Source organism: Lepidothrix coronata, unplaced genomic scaffold (genome assembly GCF_001604755.1).
Source record: "Lepidothrix coronata isolate B3197 unplaced genomic scaffold, Lepidothrix_coronata-1.0 Scaffold152, whole genome shotgun sequence".
In the NCBI taxonomy this organism is placed as follows: Eukaryota; Metazoa; Chordata; class Aves; order Passeriformes; family Pipridae; genus Lepidothrix; species Lepidothrix coronata.
This window is the reverse complement of record NW_016690332.1, coordinates 1,607,839-1,631,146: the sequence shown is the minus strand read 5'-3', so window position 1 is coordinate 1,631,146 and position 23,308 is coordinate 1,607,839. Positions and strand designations below refer to the sequence as shown.

Genomic DNA, 23,308 nt, shown 5'->3' with positions numbered 1-23,308 from the left:
AGACCTTAGTAATAGTTTACTTTAAAATAACCTGTGGTTTTGGTAGAGCTGGTATCTTGATCAAAAGAAATATTATTCCTAATGCTATTTCTAGGAGTCAGACATATTTGGAGCCCTAAGAGTGTCCCATTTAACCCCCCCTAATTCCACTTTCATTCAATATAAAGTTTCTATTTTAGAACACAAATGACATAAATTCCACCATGCTTAAGAACAAAAGTAAAGAAGACTGTGGGTTGGAAAACAGTATTAATATTACAGTAAAATAAACTGGCTGATGTAGCATAATAAATCACATTTTACAGTACAATTTTAGCAACAGATAGCAATCTAAACATCCTTAAAAGCCCCGTGAAACTCAAATGCAACAGTAGGTATGCCATAACTACAATGTATAAATCTGAAGCCTCGGGTTATTTACCAATCCTTAAAATCTAAACATCACTGGGGTTCAGTATATCAGTCTTTTAGATTACCTACAGCTCTAATTGATGATTCAAAATAGAGGATTATGAAGCAGGATACTGTGTGCACTAACAACTCCTTTCAGTTCAAAACACCATACCAACAGCTAATAGATGTATGCATTTTTAAACCTTTCCCTGCCCTGTAAAGCATTAAACTTTTCTGGAATTCGCAAAGGCACATATAGAGAAAACCACTAAAAAAGTGGATTAAAGGTATTTGGTACTCACTTGTCTATCTCAATACCAAGAGGATTAGCTGGACGTAGGGACAAGGGGGGAATCCCTTTGTTCCTGTCAGTGCGCATGTCATAATAGTTCATTTCATCCACCCAGACAGCAGACTGATCCAAGATACCTAGAGAAAACAAAGTGCAGATCCTTAAAACAACAAGGGCGGTCCAGCACCATCAACCTCTAACATACTGAATTAATTTCAAAAATCCTGATAAATATAAAATGCATGCCTAGGTAATATATTGGAAGATACATGGCAAAACAACCTGGATGCAATTATGCTAAATTATTTTATTACAGCTGCTGAAAAGGTATTCATGGCTGAGCACCAAACATTATCCTCTTGCAGACTGCACAGGAGCATTTTCCTGATCACAGTTATTAGTATTTTCATTCCTGCAAGTCTTTTGGTGTCTGTTCAAACCTTGTCATTTACTACTTTCAAAACCATCTCTTACCTGGAAGTCTTCTTATTTGCATACTTTAGGGTTTTGGTGCCATGCATTATCCAAAAGGTGAGTACATAAGTGAACTTTGGCCACAGGTCAAGATAGATGACTCAAAGGACACAGAACTGACTTTGTTTCCAAAGCCTTAGCACAGACAAAGCATAAAGGTGAGGCACAAGAGGTCTTGGACTTCAGCTGAAAATGAAGCCAGCCATACTCTTGGCCTTGCCCTCCTTTAACATACGCATCATATACTCAACACCAGAAATTAACTCAATCCCCATACTTACCTGTTTTTTAAAACATAAATTCTCCTCTCCCATCACCAAAAGCTTCACTGTGTAACATTTGCACTTGATTCACCTTTCTATTATTAAGATCTTAGTGCAGCTTGGGAGAAATTATGTGTTATTTGTCATTAAACTACTGAGAAAAAAAGCCTAAAATAATTCTTGTGGGAACTCCTGCCTTAGAAAAGATAACTATCCAACTTCATCAATGAGGGGTCCTGAAAGAAACATTTCCAATCCAGAGGGTATTTAGACTGGATTTCAGATTAAGTAGAGGTCCTAGACTGCTTGGCAACACCATTTCAGTGGTTAAGCATCTCAGGAAAAATACTTAAGACTTTCCGTCTTGCAGGATGGTTTGAATTACAAATAAGAAACGGCACTGATGACTCAACTTTCTTTAAATGATTAACTGTCAGCTCAGGATTTAGGTGTAAAGTTCATGAGCTGGTTTATATTTTGAATGTATCTAGTGCACTACTTAAGAGTAATTACTGGATCTGTCGTTAAATTTTTTAAAATTTAGAAGTTTAGTGCTACTCCTTGCAGAAAAATGAAGGGTTACTTTTCCTTAGTCATTGAGGGTTTTATCAGGATTTTGAGAAAGGATTAATTTACATATACCGCGACTTTATCTCTACATATATTTGGACATTTTATTGATATACTCTGTTTTCTAGACAACAGAAAATCATCCTGAGGTGGATCCATTTCAAACACACATTTTATATAAAGAGACAGTCATATATTTGTTTAGCAAAGAAAATAGATGTGGATTTGAACAAGAAATATACCTATTTTCTCAGGTTTAAGCAGTTTGAAGGAAACAGTTGAAGTTCCTTTGCCACCAGACTTTGTAGTAACAATAATGTCTCCCTTGTCATTTTTAGCCTGTCCAACTCGACACACAATTTTACTGGCAGACATCCATTCAGCAGTTAGCAGACAGTTGTGTCCACAGATTGTTAAACCTAGGAAAAAGAAAAAAAAAAAAGAAGTACTCTACTGTGAATAGAAGTGTCTTTTGAAATTCTGTAATGCAAATACATTTATGATGCTTCATGTATTTACATAAATATATGACTCTTCACCAGCCCCCTACACTCAATTACAGTCAAGGTGTCACAAATAAATTTTTCAGATGTTCCCTAGGTGACTTCAGGTGTTTTGTCCCAGTGACACTTCATGAGACACACGCAGCACTCCTTGGAACTTATTTCAATCTCTTCTACCAGTTGTGGGTTACTGTGACTTTTACTTCATATAGTACAATAGTTTTTCTGTTTGCAAGACACTAGAGAACTGTGGTTCAGTATTGTTTTTCTGTGAAACTTCCATCAGAACTGCTTCCAACAAATGTTTCATAAGTTCAGTATACATGACTTTGCAAAAAAAAAAAAAAAAAAAAAAGACACTGCAACATATTCACAGTGAACAATGTTTCTTCAGCCTTACTTATTAATAGTACTTTTGTGGACACAGAATAGTTCTTTGGTCAAAGTAGTATTGACAAATATTCTGCCCCAATCTCTTCTGTACAAAATCCATGATGCAAGACTGATTCTGATGAATAAACTGCCCTGGTTATATGATAGAATAATTGGGTAGTATTCATCTATTCCCTCTTTTATACTCTCTCACAACAGAACCAAAAATGACAAACTATGAAATACATGGAAGTCTTTTCTCATAGGTAGAGACTGTGGTATACTAAAACTTATCAAGTTTTAGTGTTTAAAAACACCTCTTAAACACTTAAAAGTCAGGGTATGCCTTAATATAAGATCCAAGGCTTCCTGAGATTTTATGTCAAATCAGTCTGGTCAATCCAACCAATCAATCTGACTGGTTCTGGTCAGATCAGGACTCTGTTTGCTGAAACAGATTGATCATTTTCTGAGATCCAGAAAAACAATTTCCATATTCCTAACTGGAGTTTTGCTGTCCTGAAAAACCAGCAAGATTCTAATTTCTATAGTACTGATTTGGAGAACACCTTCATTAAGTTCATCTTAAATAACACCCCTACCTAGGAACATTTTGCCTTATGTCCAAAAGCTCAAGGCTGTACTAGAGTGTTGGCTGTACTGGAGTACAAATTAGTCAAGCACAGCAGTTCCTCCCTGTTGGCTTGGGTTTTGTTTTTAATTTCTAGAAAGCTCTGACCAATTTAAAAAATACTTAGAGACAGAAAAGGGTCAGTATATGTGGCTCAGTACCAAAGCTTCACACTTACTTTTCCTCACAACTTAAGCCTCTGACATGACACAGCAGACAAATTTGGCAGTTTTCATGGTTGTCAGACATAAAAATGTCTTATTCACTGCCAAAAACTATTTTGAAAGTGAAATCCAAAAAATAAAAACCCAAAAGGCATTGAATCTTATTACAACTGAAATTAATTTTACTTGAGCAAGGACAGCAGATTTGTTACTTAAAAGATGCCTGAATAAAGTGGGGGGAGTGGTGCAAAATCAGATACAGATACACAAAAAGAAGCCTTAACATGAAAAAATATTTTGGTTGTTTATTTGCAAAATTTTAACCAGTCAGGTTTTAGTTTTCACAGGGGAAGGAAAAAACCATATATTTATGATGCATGGGTTTGAACCTTGTGTTATATTATTAGATCTTTTCTGGTTTTATGCTAGTATCTTCTCTAAAGGCAAAAAGATTGTGGTAGGGAACAAGACTAACTAGAAGACTTTGCCCAAACCATTCATAAAGAGGTTTTCACCCTAGAATTTCAAAGGTCTGAAGTCATGCTTAGATTAAGTAAATCAAGAACTAAGCTACAGCAGATTTTTGATCAGCTGTTTAGAAGATCCTTGAATCAATTATTTTCTATTCATTGGAAGTTCCAAAAGCTCTCAAGAGAACAAGACCACAAGATCGAACACTTCTGAAATGGTGGGAAACATTTGCCTGTACCTAAAAAATGCAACAGAAAGTTAAGTCTCTATTAACATTTTATATACCATACTAAATACAGTAATGGTACAATTTCTAGAGCAAATAAAGAGATATTGGGGGAGAAGTTTTGATAGTACAGGTATGACATTTCTTTCTCCAAAAAGAAAAAACTTCCCTTTAAATAAAACTTAATTTGAACCTGTTGCATGGTACAAACACCTTTGAGAACATCGTACTTGGGTTCTAGCTTTCATGTGCCTTTCAATAAACGAGCGTAGGTAATTCTCTTATTGACACTTTCCAATTTTGGTTAAGCTTATATATGGACAATTTTACAATGCCTGCAAAACACAGCTGCAAATGTCTTAAAAGACAAACTAAACCTTGAAAACACGAATGTTACAGCAATCTCTTGGATTTTATTTTTTGTACCGTGACCTATAGAGTCACAAATAAAAAGTTGATTTGGTTTCAAAGACACAAAGAGATTACTAGAAGGCATTCTCTTAAATGAAACAAAAAGCACGTTCTTCTAATATGAGATACTCTGTTTACATACAGAAAAAAAGTTTCTTGCTTTTCATTTTACTCTAACACATCTCAAACTTTATAAACGTTATAAAAATCTCACTCAAACTCTCTTAACTCTCATGCCTACAAAGCCTCACTTTTGCAAGTATTTCCACTCAAGATACAGGGAATATTCACATGCTTCATTTAACCATTAAAAGAAATCTTTACATGTCTTGGACCTTAGTCACTTACTGGAGAAAGCTGACAATTGAGCTAGTGAAAAAAATAAGGCAATCCATTTTTACCTCAAAGCATAAAATTATTAGCAACTATGTGTTCCTATCGTTACTCTGAAGGAAATACAGGAAATATAAGAAGTTGATCAGCTGTAATACTGTTCAGGAGACATCCTCCTTCCAAGAACCTAGCACTGATAATTTCTAGAGGATCACAACAATGAGGTTACTGAATACACAAGAAATACACAAATAAACAAGAAATGTACTCACCTCAAACATCATCAGTTATTTGAAGATTTCTCAATAAAGAATCATTAGTGTACCGCAACTTCATCTAGCAGCTCAGGAAAATACTACTTCCTTTTTTGAGAGACAGCAAACTGAAGTGAAGTGGAAAACTGTAGTAGCTTATGCTTGGCCATAAAGCTCATTGTGGTGGCCATGAATGGAATTTGTGAATCTTCATTTACAGTCATGAAACGAAATATTTTTTCTAGCAAAGCCAAACAAAATTCCAATGGACTTTAGAGGAGTCATGATTCCACAACAAATTAGACAAATTGTCTCTAACATGACTACTAAAGTACACATATGCATAACTTACAAAAGAAATAGGGGAAATTCCAGTAGTTATAGTTAATTTGGATTTCAAGAAGATTTTACAAAGTCCTTCTTGAAAGGCTTATGAAAATTAAGCAGCTATAGGATATGAAGTTCAAATGGGTAAACAGCTCATTAAGACAGACACAGGGTTACGGTAAAGGGTGTGTTTTGACTGAGGAAAGTTTCCACAGGATATATGCTGAGATCACTTATGTTCACTATATTCATAAATTACAAGATAAAAAGGTTATAAAGTTTGCTGATGATATTACCAAAAAAAACCTGGAATAGAACTTATGAGACTGAGTGGATGCACTATAATGTAGATGCTATACAACAGCTAAAACTCAATAAACAAAGACATGATGCACATAGGCAAAACCTTAAATTCACAGATGACAGGCTCAAATTGACTTCTAACCCTCAAGCATTAAATCATGGAACTATAGTAAGCAGAACAACAAAAAACATTAGTTTGATACTTAGTGGAAGTTATATGGAAAACAGAAGCCTATGAAAGAAATACAAAACAAAAGTGAAAGTACAGTGTTATGCAACAGTGCCTTTATATCCTGAACACATCATGTACCCAAGATGATGGTATTGAAACCAAGAGAGATTCACCAAAGAGCAACAAGAAGGGCCAAAGATACATGCAGAAAATTTAAATAAGCCAAGATGTTTCAGCTGGAAATGAGGCAATAGAGCAGTAATGAACAAACTCTATATGGTCAGGAGAATTAGAGAAAACATCTTGCTCCCTCTTGCAGTAATGAAGTTAACATGTTAAAATCAAAACAGCAATGGAAATGGTTCTTCAAATAATGTGTAGCTAAATCACTGAATTGCTTTGTCATATCTGTTGCAGATGCACAAACTGACTTTACACTAATTCAAGGAATAGCAACCCTATAGTGACTTTCTCAATATATTGAAAACACTTCTGGTAGGAAAGTTTTCATGTAGAGATTCTCAATGCCTGGGAAAGTAACAGAAGTCCATCTCATTACATCCACCCTCTTCTAGTACACTCCAATAAGCATTCACTCTTAGTGTTCATGCTCAGAACAGGATGCTGAGTCAGGTTAAAGGTTCATCTAGCAAGTCTGATTACTTACACACTGGGCAGCACCCTTGAATTTCTGGATTCAAGCACATATTTGTGTAAAGGACATTTCTCCTACCATCCAACACAGATTCTACCATGCAAAAAAAATTCTCTTTAATCATATCCAAAATGTTACATTCTTCAGTATCAGGAGGTTTCTTTTCAACTCACCTATGAGGTCTGTAGGCCCAGTCCCCAGATTTTCTCCTCTTATTGTCACTTTTGTCCATGAGATGCCTTCATTGGGAGAGATGCCAGTTACAAGTGGGGGCTGCCGTGCTCGAGACATGATGTCTATTCAGTTCCTGAAATCTGAGCTGGTTTTATCTGTTCAGCAAGAAATAATAAATTAAAAACCCAATAGTTATATTACGTAAAAAAAGTTATTAAAAACTTTTCAATCTCTTCCTCTAAAATGGTAGAGAAACATAAATGTAAATATGGAACACCACTCTCAAAGCCTTTTTCTGCCACATAGTTATAAAACAATAGAAATAACTACACCCTCTTTGCATTTCCTTTTTTATAAATTAAATATAGCTCTAGTTCTGAACTACAAAGAAAAAGTATATTCAGAAAAATATGAAACATTTCAAAATTCTTAATGAAACTCTATACACACTCCAAATTACTTATGTCAGAATTCAAATGAATCTACTCAAATCTCTATTTGAAAGTATTATATTCCTTAAAAAGATTAGAATTGCTAAGCTAAGCTAAGTAATAGACTATTTGGATAACTTCTCCATCAAAATTAGACATACTGGCCTAGACAGTTCCATGTGAAGAAGTCCCCAGCACTTATTTGTATAAAACGTCAACATTTACATAAACTGAGAAAATTAAAACATGACTTACAGACATTACACTAGCACAGATCACCAACAAAACAAGTAATATCCCAACAGGTCAACAAAAATGTACATAAAATCACTGAAAAACCATTTCCAGAAGACTATTCCTTTGCACCTGAAATTAGGAGTCAACTCAAACCAGTTTAATTGGCTCTGTCATAAAAACACCAATATGGAACATGTTATTCTGCCTACATTTAGTTTACCATGCAATTCATCACAAATTCCTACAGCTTATTAGCAGCTTCCTTTGTGCAGCTCTGCAGCTATAAAGCAGCTATAAGAAGCTGATGAGTATAATCTGAAGCATGTTAGCTTCCACTAACTTCTCCATTTTTACAACACTTACTAAATACCATCAGTATTCCAAAACCCCAGTTACACATACAGAACACTTTAGTTTAAACAATTTTAAAAGTTCAGGTTGGTAAAAAAGTGGAATATAAGCCAAGTCTCAAAAGGTTTCTCTTATCGTTATTTTGAATCGAGATGTATTTTCTATTTTTACTTGCAAACGGTCAATTCCATGAAACCTAGAAACTCTGTAAATCATCCCTAACAATAAACTGCAGCACAGTTGCAGTTTCCAAGCATCCACAGTCAGCAAGTACTAGAATTGAGTAAGACATATTTGTTTCAGCTGCTTCTGCATATAAAAAAGCATACACCATGCTTCTACACAACCTCCCCAAATTTTTCAGTGTTACTAGCTAGATCTGATGTGTGAATCAAAGAAGCTCCCACAGACTGGTTTCTTTCTTCACATTCCAAAGTTGGAATGCACACTGAAAATGAAGATGGAAATCGAAAAAGCAGGAATCAGCAGGAGGATCTCACGGTGAAAGTAATCAAGTAGTGCCACCAGAACAGTATCCTGTCTCTGTCTGTCTATACCATGGGTGCATCGCAGGTCACTTATAACAAAACTGTACATTTTTTTCTGATGCAACTTCAGAATCCACAGCCACACCTGAAGTCAGTGTGAAATGCACTCTGAATACAGGGAATACTGCACAATGATCTGAAATATTGAGGTCCTAAATAACGACCTCAATTGTATAATTACATCTGATCTGTGTTTTTCAGTTTCACATATTTACAATAAGAGTGCTATCATGCTCAAACCTATTTTTGAAGACAAATTCATCAATATAGAAAAGGCATCTAGATATTCTGAACATAACAGAACTATTAATACCTTCAGAGAACTTTTAAGACTACCTTTGAAGTGTGCAATTAAAAAGATACGCAAATTCATGTGAAACAAGCAAGAATGTAGTAAGTTGCAGTATGTCAGCCAGGTCCAGTACACGAAGGAAGTCTGGTAAGAGCCCATGATAACATACATGATGTAGGGCTGGTTTGGTTTTCTATTTTCAAGTAGCAAACCTCATATTTCTTGACTGGTTGCCTTCATAACATTACAAACTACACTATGTGTTTAATAAAGCATCAGTTTCTCTGTTTTTTTGCAAACAAGAAACGGATGAAAAAGGAATTAAGTTATACAGTATATGTAGAACACTGGAAATTCGTTTTACATGAATCCAACATGGGACTAGAGAAGCCAGTAGTCAACATATGAAGTTTATAACATTGTGGGCAGAACAGCACTGAAGGAGAGGACTGTATCAGCAGATTACAAAGAGATCAGCTGACAGTCTTATCCAGCTACAGAAGAGAAAGCTGTGCTCCGTGCTTGTGCCCTACTCCTATTTCTTTCCCAGCACTGGCTTTTTGCCCTCCTCGCACAGAGACAGCCTCTGCCTCACTTCAAAACTGAGGCCAGGTTCTAGTCTTGCAGACAAACTGCTTCCTGCCCCTATCCTGTTGATTCTCCCTCTGACTTTTTATCCATAAGCTAAAGCAGGGAGGGAGAGGGGTAGTACTATTCCATTCTCCTTTCAAATCCAGACACCTTGGTAATTCCTCTTCTTTACCTCCCCGTTCCCTACTCCAAGCTGCCTTATCCAAGTAGCCCATCTACACTACTATTGATCCACTTCCTTGCCACAGGTGAAAATTCGAGACCCCATCTTCTGTCAACATTCCTCCTGTCTTGTTTATTCCTATACAAGATGCACATGCACAGAAGCTCAGAACTTTCTGCATTTGAAGTTTCTTCTCGAGTCCTGTGCAAAGAGGATGTCAGAGAAGAATAAAGTGTCTAATTTTAGCAAGAGGGAGGAGAACGAACTCCATCTATTCCTCATAATCTTACCTATGCAGTTTTCTGAGCTTTTCTCACAGATTCTCGGCAGAGCTTGAAGATACACAGCAGCAGCAAAGGAACAGTGGTGCTGTGTCCTCACATGCACACCTAATCACCTTCTGCAGGAAGCAGCATCTGTCTAGATACCAGTAGATCAACATAAAGCATCTATTTTACTTTTGAGCAATTTTTTTGGTAAAGATTTACGTAGAATAATAATCAGTAATAGAGACGTAAAAAAGCCATCTCCAGGAACTTCAAGTAATATGCAGAGGAAGAAACCTAGAGGAAAACAAGTAAAATAGGAGTTACTGTGGTATTATTTGGTTGACTCCCCTCCTCCCAAAACGTTATAGTTCCCTTGCATTGCAGCTATTGTCTCTTTCAAAATACCTAAGCACACAGGTAATTGGCTTGTTTCAATACCAAAACTCAAAAGTAATATTACAACATATTGTTCTGGATTTCAGAAATTGGCAATAGATCCCCCTTCATGATGAGCTAAATAAATGTAATAAAAATGCTGAGCCTCCCGAGATCTAATATTTCTTCCAAAGTATTTCCATGCTTACTGCAGAATTGCTTTAAAATACCTCACTGGAATGAGAATACCACAGTAAATCTCAACACATTACAAAAGCACTATAGCGCTGAGATGTTCTATTATTATTATTATCATTATTATTATTATTATTTTCAAACAGCAATTGCTTTCATTTAATTCAAAGAGTAAGTAAAGGAAATCTTTGGAATATGTCATTATTATAAATATCAAACAAATGCAGGGGAGCCTTCAATTCATTTAGAATATTTCTTCTCCTTATGACAAACATGTCAATAGCCAAAATGACTGAACTGCCTATTGGGAAGCCTAGCCAGTGTACTACTACTGTGTCCCAAAAGCAAGTTTCTAAATTTGTTTAAAAATATTTAAAGCAAAGCTAAAAAAAAAACAAAAACCACCAATTACTTTTTCATTTCATAAAACAACACAACCACGTAATTACAAGCTTTTGTTGCAATTCTATATGTTGTCCTAAAACATAAAATCTATTTTTACAAATATATATTATGCATAAAATAATATTAGAAAAAAGCAGCCCTCTTCCTGACTAGGGGAGATTGCATAGACAGTTTTCTCTACAAGCTATTTCCTCTGAGGAGTCAGGCTCACTGAAGAAGCGTCAACAAGACATTTTTTTGCAGTGGACAATCTTCTTCTACTCTAACCAAGGTCTCTTTCCCTCTTTTTTCCTCCCTCACCAAGGTCTCTTTCCTTGTTTTTTCCTCCCCATTCTTTTCTTTTTTAGACTTCATTTCCTCACAGTATCTCCCCAACAGTTTAACATGGATGACATCTGTTTGACTGCTCCCATGATCTTGTCCATATTATTCTGTTATTCTGTCATAATTCTTGCTACGAATGTGCAAAGAGTTAGAAAGCCTCCGCAAAGACCACCTACTACAAGGCCATCTTGAAAAATGCCTTTCATAAACATAATTTTTGTCTTTACATGAGCTTCTTAAATAAACTGTCCTCTCACAAAGGTTTGGTAAAAAAAAAATATCCAGACAATTGTAAGCGTTCCAAGTTTGCTAAAGAGCAGACACCTTCCCTCTTTATCCTAAGAAAAGCCCCTTTAAAAACAAATAATGAAGCAATGAAACATGGTCCAACATAAGTGAAAGCACAAGTTTAGTTGGTTTTTTCGACTTTTGTAAGCCTTCAGTTTAAAGTTGGTTTAAAAGAAGAGTTTTGAAATTTCCACATTCAACTTTCAATGGTGAACAGAGAAGATCATCATCATCATCATCATCACCATTCTGGAAGGATCACCAGGATACTAAATAAATGAAAAACAAAAATTCAGGATTGACGCTTATTACATTGGCTCTAAGTTCAAATCCCAAAGAAAAACTACAAACATCATGAAGGCATGGAACTTTGGAAGGTGAGTAACAATATGGTGCCACCTTACAAATTTCACCAGGGAAATTCTAGGGAAAATTAGCAGTTGAATTGTTTTAAAATGGAGTTTCTGACTTCTAAAACAAAGATGGTTCCAGTGACTGGAAATTCAGCTAAGTTTTCAGTAGTACTTTGTCACAGACACTGAACCTAAAGGATTCTCTCAGAGGAAGGCAGACTCAAGGTCAATGCAAGCGCCACAGTCATCTAGCAAACGGAATCAAAGCTGTCAAGAAGGGACGGAAGTAGAAGCCAATTTCTCATCATTGAGGAAGTCTAAGCTACAAGCAAGCATGCAAGTCTTCACATAGCAACTATTTGTTCTCAGTCACATATATGTAACTATACAATATAAAAAAATTTTGAGGCAGGAACAGCAAAGCATCACCCAAGAGCAAATCACAGTATGCCTCAGGTGTTGCTGTTTACTTTTAAAAGAAAACCAATCTGAAACCAATAGGTGAGTTCCTCTTATCACACTAACATCACAGCATTAAATAATTTCCAAACTGAAAGATCTGTGAAATGCCTTTTTAAACAAGCAATAAATACTCAGATTCCAGTACACAGGTGATGGACTTTTCACCTTAAACTACACAAACTTGTGCTTCTAATAAGTAAGTCTAATAATTTGTTCTCACTAGAAAACCTGGAGAGTCCCCTGAGAACAACACACTATGGCAAATGACCCCAAGAAGGATGACAATGCAAAATGTTTCCTATATGTACTCAAAACTATTACAAACTGAAGAAAAACACTACTGCAACCTTTTCTGTGCTTTATCTTCCCAACAACATAAATTCAGACAGACAATCTACATAAACCAAGAATTAAAAGCATCCAAAAAGCAGCACTGTGAAAATAACTGACATTTATTAACCCCTCTGGAGATCTTCAGTGCCCTAGAATTTCCACAGCCTTCAACACTGCATTAATAATATAAGGTCCATTCCTGCAAGCCTGCCAGAAAAGACTGGGAAGTGAATAAGCTAAACAATGCTGAAATTCCAAGTGATATTAAGAATCTATGCATGTTTATTTAAATAATAAAAGACTTGTCAATTTAAACAAGAAGTGCTCACGAATCTTACATTTAGGGGAAAAGAAATTCTTCAAAACACCACTAAGCTACTTATAATGAAAAGATGAACAAACATAAAAAAGTGGGTAATTTCACTGTCACACAGGAAAAACAAAGGCTCATTTGTCTTGCCCTGTCATATCCGGCATGTTGATTCAAGCCAATATTAACACTGACAAACATGTTAACTTACAGGACAACGCTACATGCCAAAAATCCGTTTCAATTTGGGAGGATGTGCGAGTTTTGCGACAGAAAGGGCAAATGACGAAAAAAGAAAATACTTGCAGTATTAAATAACATAATATGATACCCTTTGTTTTTTGAAAGGGCTCCTGAATTTCCCTACCAGCCACAGTGTGTACTAGAGATTTTAGTTTTAGGGTAGCCAAGCAATGAGCACAGCAGTTTTGCTTTCACAATAGCCATACTCGCGTATTCCCTCGGTATCTCAGAGGTCCTGCTTTCCATAACCCAGCCAGGTACATCTTCGTGGTGATGTATCTTGACAGAGTGAAAGCAAAATAATCACAGCACTCAGCGATGCCATTAACATTTCTGAGTCACAAGGGATTAAAAGGCTTGGACCTGAGGCAGATGCTGCGAGAGCCCTGGCAGAGGAGTTCAGCCTGGGCTGCAGCTGCGAGGGATTGACACCGCTCACGGTGGAACCCGGCTCAGGAGAAACTCCGGGCACAGTTCCGGCATCCGAAATAAATTAAAGTAAACAGTGTTGCTCTCTCTCATCCACCCTGTTAGCAGCCTCTCGGTTGAGCTGGAGACCACACACCCAGACCACACAGCACCAGCTGAACTCACTCGCACGCAACATCTAGAAGCTGTCACTCTGCTGAGGTACGAGGAGGGAAGGAGGGGGGCCGGAGTGCGAGAGCGTGTGTGTGTTTAGAAAAGCCGCTTGCTCTCTCCTCCTACCATTACAGCTGGTTATGTTTTGTGTGGTTGGGAAGGAGGGAAAGAAGGGAGGGATAAAAAAGGACCTATAAACCTCACTAAGAAAACATACTGGTCTTGGCCTTTTGTAGTAATGATTTGCACTCCTCCTGTACTAGTTTAGTAGCTGATGAAGGGCTAACAAAGCATCCATTTAACATCAATTAACCTTCTATCTATCACATGTCAAAAAAAAAATCTAGACTAGCATAAATCCATGGTTCCTTGTACATATTAAACGACAGCACCCTGTCAGTTACAATGTACAACATACCTATATATTGATCTATGTTTACATCAGGAGTTTTGAGATATTTATTTATTTGGAGAGGGGAGATATTCCCCACAAAGAACAATCAACCACACAAATGCCCCTATGACATCAAAACGCTGATTTTTTCCCCCAAACATTCCATTTTAAAATGAAATTTTGTTCATTAGTATCATACACCGTAAACAACCTGAAGGAAGTTAATGAGCCAACACAGAACACTGAGTTCGTAACTCATCAGCAAGAAGTAAAAATAGCAAACCACTAAAAATAGATTAAAAGGAACAATAACCTATAATACAGATGAACAGAGACTTTTAAAACGGGGGGGTTTCTTTGTTTCTTTTAGTTCAGAAGATCATTTCATCTGCCAATTAGATCACCTGTTCAAAGAGAAAAAGCTGAATAAAATGTTTGAAGACTTATAAAATCTATTTTAGTTAGTCTACTTTAAAAAAAGATTTCCTTCCCCCTGCTCTTCTACCATGAACACACATACCTCCTCCATCAAACTCACCAGCACACAAATTTAATTTAATATATACACAGTCTGGGCAGCCCAGAACCACAATCACATTTTCACTTCAGTTCAAAATTTTTTTACCTAAGTGACAATGACAATCTCCAAGTGCCACTATTAAACAAACCCATCAATACTACAATAACCCAAACAGCCCTATAAACTTGGATTAAAATGTTTTTGTTTGGGAAAGCTTCAAGAAAAAAATTCAAAAAAATATTTCACCTTATCAAATACATTATCAAAAAAGTTACCTTTAAAGTTCCTTAACTTCACAGTGAAAATAAATTATTCCCCCGATTTATTAATTATGTCAACATGCTGGTTTATACCAGTTCTTGAATGAACACTTTTGCTGGTATATTCAATGTTACAGCACCTATTCATTACCAACACTCAAGTCAAACCAATTTAAGTTTTCTGAACATCTGTTTGGTCATACTGAATTGGCTAGAAAAAGGCAATAGCATAGAAGAAAATATAATTAAAGGAAGTCTGAACACAGATGTTTCTCCCCAAAATTTCCTCTACTTCCATTATAAATTATATTACAAATCCCCAGAAATTAATTCATCTCCTTGGGTAAAAGCTTCTGTATTTATTACGTGACACATCACTATAATCCAGCAATGTTTTGAAGAAAAGCCCCAAACATGTGTATATAAACATATATGTAAAAAAAAGTCAACTCAGCTTTATACAAAACCATATCACAGACAGTCATAAATCTCCCATTACTTTCTAAATTCTCACAATGCACGTCTTCCTACATCTGCTTCTACCTCCAACATTCAGCAAAGTTTGCTTCATCCAGAAGTCATTATCATTATTGTCCTCCAGTAAAGCCATTCATTCCTCTTTTGTTCTAAAGTTATTCATAATTTTCTGTACATCATTACAGTTAATAGGAAAATGGTAAAGAATCTTAATACCCTCATCATCCCTCAATCTTCTGCTATTCACAGGCAGAAATTTGAAAACAATACTTCAAGCATCAAAAACTTTCAAATATGTTTATTCAAATGCATTCAGAAAGATCCAGAAGTTCAGAAAAATAAACTAAATAAATCCCAAAGGGATGAAAATTTTTTTTTCTAGAGAAAAGAAACAAGACATCACAGATTTTTTTCTAAGCCCTATAACTACACACAATATTCTTTATAAAAACACTATATAACCACTGTAATTACACAGTTCATATGGTTGAAGTTTTAACTTGGGTGCTTATAGGTAGGACTGCAACACTAAATTTAACATTGCCATGGGACTTTTTTGGCAGTTCCTTTTTTTTCAAAAGTATTTAAAAGATGAGATGTGTACTTGTGTTACTGAGATTCCTGTATTATTCATTTTCTCTCCTAAACACCTCTTTCTGGCCTCTGCTCAGAGAAGTACTCAAGCCATACACTACAGAATGTTTCTCAATTCACATGGTCAAACACACATTCAAGTCTTGCCCTGACAGACTGTGTGCACAGGTATTTTTCTAACAAAAGCCTGCTGTTGCCTTACATACTCTAAGTCTTCATTTCCACTCATGCATCTGAAATCCCTTCTCCTGTATGGAGTTATCGTGCTTTTAGAGCAGTGAAGCTGTCTTTTGAGAAACAGAAGCTCCTGTGCCTTCTCTGCTAATGAAAAGGAAACATAAGAGAACTCATTGGCTATATACACATCTTCTTAATTTTTTTCCAAATATCCAATGTGCAGTTGCAAAAAGCAGGGTACACCTGTTAAAACCACAGCGAGATTTGAAATGTCACAAGACTCACAGAATTCTTACATATAAAACTGAAAGTAATTGCTTTTTTAATTGAGACATTTTATGAATACGTAAAAAAAAAATCAATTTAGTTTGTCCTCAATACAAAAGCAGGCATTTAAAAATGAATTTTTGCTCAGCATAAGCCTAAATCTTTAATTAATACAGGCTTTTTTATGAACTTCAAAATACAGGGTACATTACTTTTCAGTTATCCACAAAGTCAAAGAAAAAAAAATGCAAGTCTAAATATACCTAAAACCCCCTGACTTATATTGTAATCTGATCCAAAGACACTTTTACACTGCCAGAGACCCCACTGGTTTCTGCACAATATAGCCTAAGGTCCGCCTTTCAGAATTAAACTAGAAATCTGGGAATCTGCAGTTCCCTTAAGGTCAAGTGAAAACCAGATCCATTAAGGACTTGGTGTCTCAGAAATTTTGTTTTCCTTAAAAACAAAGCAAACAAAATTAAAAAGGAAACACGGGCTTTCACACTCATCACCAGATGCAATCACAGTATTTTCAAATGAAAATGCTGAACATACTCTCTGCAGAATAACAACCTCTGTTGATAAAAAAAGACTACACAGCCCAATTTATTTTTGGAGAAAAAGCAGTAAATGCTTCTAAAACAATATACAAAGTACCATTCCAAAGAATTTCTCCATAGGAGGGAGGAGAAGTGTTTGGTTTGGTGTTGTTTAAAATACTAAATACGTAGTTTACCTTTCCCTATGCAATGCCCATAACATGGTGATCACAATGAATAGTTATTTTCAGGCATTTCTCTCATTACTCAGTTTCTGGGAAAACTGCATGCTTCAGGTTTGTTGGGTCCCCCCCCCCCTCCAGGAGATCACAAAAATGAGTTCTCTCTCCTGCCTTTCCCTTCTCCTCTAACTTTTGACAGAGAGAAAAATCCAACCGCTTTGGAACTGAAACGCTGAGTGAAATTCCTGAAAATAATTTCCAGGGTAAGCTACAAAAATTTTAATCAGCTAGATTTTTGAACTCATACTTTGCAAGCTGTATACACAGACCTTTGCTTTTATGTTCAGCGCAGAAGATGAAACATCAATCTGACATGACCGCTATACATGTGCTGTCTAATCATCCCTCATCCTCCAAGCACCTTTACAAACAAGATTCCCTCCATTACCAAACACCATATTTCTCCCCTGGGAAAAGTAATTTGAAAGACAATGTTGCACAGCCCAGATTTACAGAATGTAGGTGGTCCAAGACAGAAGGTCAAAGTTAAGCTGAAGAGCTAACATCTGACTTCTGCTAAAAGATAGTAATTTAGCAGTTTTCATATTTTGAACCTTCAGCTTACTTTTAAGTAGAGCAGTAGATTTCACTCTGTCTGAAAAACTCACATAGAAAATAAAGCCACTGTAACACGTACAGTCTTCTGAGTACTATTTTTCAGTCCATGATTGTAAAATGAAGTACTACTTATTACTCCTGTGCAAAGTTTTCTCTGCCTGTTTGCTTAAGTAAATAGTGATCTACGGGTATTTAAAGTACATGCAGGTAGTCTCCCTCTGTGCTTCAGAGGCTTTTGTCCTGGAGTACAAAGCTCTAACTGTAGATTATTTTACGGAGACTTTCCACAGCTGTCAAAATTCGTGTTTTTAACAACATCGTTTATATTCAGTCTTCTGTCACCATCCTATTGAGATAACTACTTCTTTCTTTTCATATTATTTTTCGGTTTTGGCTGGTTTTTTTTTTTAAATGAAGTAGGAAAGCCGAAAAGCACAAAATAAACAGAATTAAAATAACTCAAAACTGATGTTTTGTTTTAAGTACAGTGTAAGACTTACTGAATTTACAGCTAAATGTACCAGTACATTGAAAGAAATTGATTAAGTACGGTTTAACATAATGTACCTAGAAGTTTTCATCACTAGAAGAGGTCACTGCCACTGCCTCTGCCTCTTTAGTCAACCTACTTATTTTGCTTTAGTCCAGCTTCTCTGGGAAGAGCAGCATAATAAAGAAAGGACTATCAGTGGATAGAGTTTCTTTCTAATAGGATCTCAGGAAAACAATTGGTGGATTACACATTTTAATGCCTCTTTTTCCCTCAAATCTTCTCAACAACTAGCAAAAAACCCCTCGCTCGTACTCACAAGAAATCCTACAGTTAAAAAGAAAATCTGAATACTGCAGATTCAAAAACACTTAGTGAACAATACCTTTTGTAGTGAAGATGAAACAGTTTCTTCACATAACAATATCCACTGCTCCAAGGGCAAGGTGAAAAATAATTTACTTTAAAGACTTATTTTTTTAATTTTTTTTTTTTAATGTTCATGATTTAGAACTTTACGTGGTTGGGTTTTTTCAGAATTCATTTGAAGTATTCATTACCTTGGACCGCTATCCAGCTCCAAAATACGATAAAGCACTTATAGGATTAAAAAACCCCACAACTATCAAGTCTGTAAAAATATTGTAATTTATTGAACAAAGGCCATAAAAACACAAGACAACTTTAGATTTTGTTTGAAAAAAATCCAGCATAAGTTTGATGGATAACATGCTTTTAATTGAATAGTTTCACCTCTAACACGTCCTAAAAAAGTTATGTTTTCATAGAGAAAACGTTCTTACCATTACAACCTAAAATAAGTTTCACTGAGTTAAGTCCTACCAGTATGATGAAAATAACTGCATCTGTTTTAAGTGATGTTTCAGACAACAGAAATCCCATCTTAGTAAAAAAACATTGTTGTCCAAGAAGTGGGCATAAATCACAAAAACTGTAAACTAAGCTATCCATGGGAAAAAAATCAGCAGCAGGACATGCCTTTTGCTGCTTCTTGCTGGGTCAGTGCAAGCTGTGATAAGATGCTATCAAAACAGGGAAGCAAGAATTACAGAGCTTTCCTTCTTCAGCTCAGCAAAAGGTAAAGGAAGAAAACAGACCTGTTTTCCTAAGCCATAAGTTTGTTTATTTGCAAGCCTTTAACTGTTTTGACAACTTCAGCAAAAGCAAAAACAAAACAAAGTTTGTAGTAATGAAATGCGCAGAAATCACTAAAGGAGAAAAGAGACTGTTTACTTGTTTTAAGAACGCTCAAAATGCCTGGAAAGTTGAAATAAGATTACAATTTTAAAATAAACTTTAAATAATGAATACTTGGAGTTTACATTTAATCTGATGTTGTGTCAGATCTAGAATGGCTTAACATTTCACTGGCTTTTGATTCAAAACTTTTGAGCCTATGGCTAGAAGCTGTTAACCCACAACAAGCAAGCAAACTGCAGGAAATAAAGAAAAAGAGGAGGACAAAAAAATCGAGGAAAAGCTGACAGTGTAAGAAGGAAGACTATGTTGAAAATGAAAAAATCCCTTTTGGAAACAAGATCATCCCAAATTTCAGATATCTACCCTTGCTAAGAGATCATTTTCAGGTTCCTAATTAGGATATAGAAGCAAGGAGGAAAGACATTTGGCCATCCAGCTCATGGACCCTTCTGGACTGCAAGGCAAATGAGGGAAAAATATAGAACTGGGAAGGAAGTAAAAAAAAAAAAATTAAGTCACAGAAAAGTATAACACTTCCAGATAGATCTGAATGAAAACAACCATCTCTCAACATGTATATGTTATTTCGATTCCTTTCATATTTCTTACCCTGGTTCTTTCCTACTGCACTCGCCTAAGTACCCACTCGTTTTTGGGGAGTTGTGTCTGAAACTTGACAGTACCACTAAATGCGAAATTAAAAAAAAAAAAAAATTAAACCCCAATCAGTCCCGCAAATAACCAGCTTTTCAGAGGTCAGACCTCACCTCTCCCTGCCCCCCGTTTCCCCTACTCCCTCATCCAGCACACCCACGGTTCACTGGTGTGAACTCGACCATCTCGGAGAGGTTGGCCTCGATGATCTCTGAGGTCTTTTCCAACCTAATGGATTCTGTGACTTCAGACAGCCTCAGACCAGCCCCGTGTCCCGGAGCAGCGGGTGGGCCCAGAAGCTCCCACCAGGCCCTGGCAGCCATGAGGAACAGAGGCAAAGCCCACGGAGCTGCCGCTGCCGGGCCCGACCTCTGGCAGCCGCCGTCACCCAGCGGGGCACCGTGTGCTCCTCGCGGGGGTGGCAGGTGACGGGAATTTCCCCGCCCTGTACTGTCCCCGGCCTCCTGCCAGGGCGTTGAGGGAGCACGGGAAAGCTGCTGCAGCCGGGAAGCCACCGGGTAATGGCCGGAGACCAGCGACGGCCCCGCACCCCAAGAGCCACCGCCGACAGCTCCGTCCCCCCCCGGAGCCGGGGCGGGGACGCGGCGTTCGACCCCGCCCGGGGAGCGGAAGGCAGGGGGAGGCCGAATGGAGAGAGAAAAGGGGAGGCCTCCGCCCGGGGAAGTGGTGGTGGGGGGTAAGGATCTGGAGGTGCCCCGCAGCGCGGGGCGGGGGGAGCGGGGCGGGGGCCGGGGCCGGGGCCGGTCACTCACCGCCCGCCGCCGTCGCGATCGCGTCCGGCACCTGCGCCCGGCACCGACAGGCGCCGCCAGCCGCCGCCAGAGCACATCGATGGAGCGCGGAGCGATCGAGGCGGGGGAAGCCGCTCCCGCCCCCTTGGAAGCCTCCAAAATCCCGCCCCCTGGAGGCCTCATCCCCTCAGAAATCCCGCCCCCCTCTCCCCCGGCCCCAGCGCTCTCTCGTGCTGTTTCTGTTTTTCCCTCCTGCCCTCGAGCGGGGAGTTCTAGAGGCGTCGGGAGTTCTGGGGTTGGTCCCTTCGTGGATGAGGAGCAACAGGAAAAAATAAAAGCACGATAATAACAGCGTTGACAACAGCTAGGGACAGCGACAACAGGACCCCGGGGGAATAGCCTGAAGTTGTGTCAGGGGAGGTTTAGGTTGGATGTTAGAAAATGGTTCTTCATTCCAGAAGGTGATTGGGCACTGGAACAGGTTCCCCAGGGAAGTGGTCACAGCACCAACCTGCCAGAGCTCGAGAAGCATTTGGACAACACTTAAACACATGGTGTGATTCTTGGTAATGTACTGAGCAGGGTGAAGAGATGGACTTTGGTGATCCTTGTGGATGGGTCCCTTCCAACTCAGGATGTTCTGTGATTCTGTGAACGACAATAAATGATAATAAAACCACCCCCTAGCACAGTCCCTGTGGGCAGAAACGCACCCAGAAGCAGTGTGGGCACCCCTGTGCTGGGGCTGTCCAGGGAGGTCATGGTGTCTTCCTCTCCAGAGACACTCCAAACCCACCTGGATATGTTCCTGTGTCACCTGCTCTAGGTGACCCTGCCTTGGCAGGGGGTTGGACTAGGTGATCTCCAAAGGTCCCTTCCATCCCTAAATGTTCTGTGATTCTGTGAGGGGAGGGCCTAGGGGTGCTACTGCTGTGGGTGGCAGAGAAAGGCGCAGGCACAAGCAAGCGGGCAGTGCTGCCAGCGCCCAGTAAGGCAAATCCTTCCTCCTTTTCCTGTGAAATAGTAAAAATGTTTCTTAACAAACCTGCTGTCTGTCTGGGGGGCCTCTGAACACATGTTCTTTTCCTTATGGAAAGGGTCAAAAGATCTGCTTTTTCGCTTTTTGCTAGTATTGCTTGATATTCAGTTGCAAAAGCCAAGTTCGGACAAAATCTTACTGGGAAGGAGAGGAAAAGCAATGAGAAGAAAAAAACACTGAAGAATCCATTCCTCAGTTTTGCCAAATCCAACCCAAACCAGAACTGTAGTGGGAAAACAAATTACCTTTCATAAAACAGTAAAGAACTTAAGCACTATAAAAAGCATTAAGGCCAAGAAACACAATTTTTCTCACTTTTTTCGTATGCTATACCCACCCAGGTTAAATCAGTAGTCTGTAACATTTCATCACATGAATAAACAACACTTTTCTGACTATTTCCTCTAGGCTTTCTAAAACATTACACAGCATCTTTCTAGGGAAAAACAAATCAGCCGGTACCTATCTTTTCTCTAATTATCTCCAAAGTTGTAACCAGTGACTCTGCAGTTTTCTTCTAATATCCAGTGCAGAAAATGATCTCCTCAGTTCTCCAAGAAAAGTTAGCATCACATTAAAAACACAGTGTAACTATTTGCCACCCATTTCAAAATTATGCTTTTTCTCCATGACAGCTTGTTTGAATTTTTATTTGGATGCACCAAATAAAACCACTCTTTGAAAGGTTTTAGTGCTGCAGAAGGGCCCCCATAGTGCAGCACATACGTGGGTCTCAGCCATGCCCAATGCCCTCTGAATATCTGAGAGTAGATACCTGTGCCCATAAAGTCCATTGACTGCAGTGGGAGTCCACAAAGGGAACTGTCTAACCACAAGGTTTTGTAATAAACAACTATGAATTTAGATTCTGTTCAAGTGACAAACTTCAGTGCCAGACTGAAGTTTGGTTGTGGATTTGACTGCATATTCACTTCTGTCATAAGTGCAAAGACCCTAAAGAGGTGATTAAGAAGAGGGAGCCTGAACTTGAGAAGACACAACTCCTCCAGGCGAGGAAAAGCCGCGAGGCCTTTTGCTTCTGCAAATGTCACCTAGTCTCCCCTTTTAGAGGTTTTAAACTGCTGTTTCTAAAAGGCTGCTCAGCAGCCTTTTATCCAGATTGTGGCCCTGGGGAATCTGTCAGAACAGCACAACCAGGCTAAACTCTGCAACAACAGAAACCTTATAAATGCCATATGTAGTTTCATCACAGACATCCACACAGGCAAATCCTCCTATTTCCAAGACCAGCATCCTGGAATCTTATGATCTGCAGGGGCCCTGCATAATACTGTCAATGAAGAACTTCCTGTGTGGTGCACTTTGTTGAATCTGCTGTGGGTGGTTTTACCAGCTGATGTGTAGTGACCATCACCTACCC

At 38.1% G+C, this 23,308-nt stretch overlaps 1 protein-coding gene across 3 annotated transcripts in view; it reads right to left on the bottom strand.

Moving 5' to 3' along the window:
* Positions 1-21,023, bottom strand: part of EXOC2 (exocyst complex component 2) — a 124,157-nt gene extending 103,134 nt beyond the window's left edge. Inside the window, exons 1-5 of one of the 3 annotated variants that reach the window (XM_017828762.1) lie at positions 20,910-20,943; positions 9,892-10,021; positions 6,988-7,143; positions 2,235-2,411; positions 696-822 (exon numbers count right to left, since the gene is read on the bottom strand). In XM_017828762.1, coding sequence (XP_017684251.1) covers positions 696-822; positions 2,235-2,411; positions 6,988-7,105 — 422 coding nt within the window. In that variant the 5' untranslated portion in view covers positions 7,106-7,143; positions 9,892-10,021; positions 20,910-20,943. Of the gene's footprint in view, positions 1-695; positions 823-2,234; positions 2,412-6,987; positions 7,144-9,891; positions 10,022-20,091; positions 20,263-20,909 lie in introns of those variants that run through there. The other 2 variants (XM_017828761.1, XM_017828763.1) reach the window with 2 other exon arrangements.
* Positions 21,024-23,308: the final 2,285 nt, after the last annotated feature.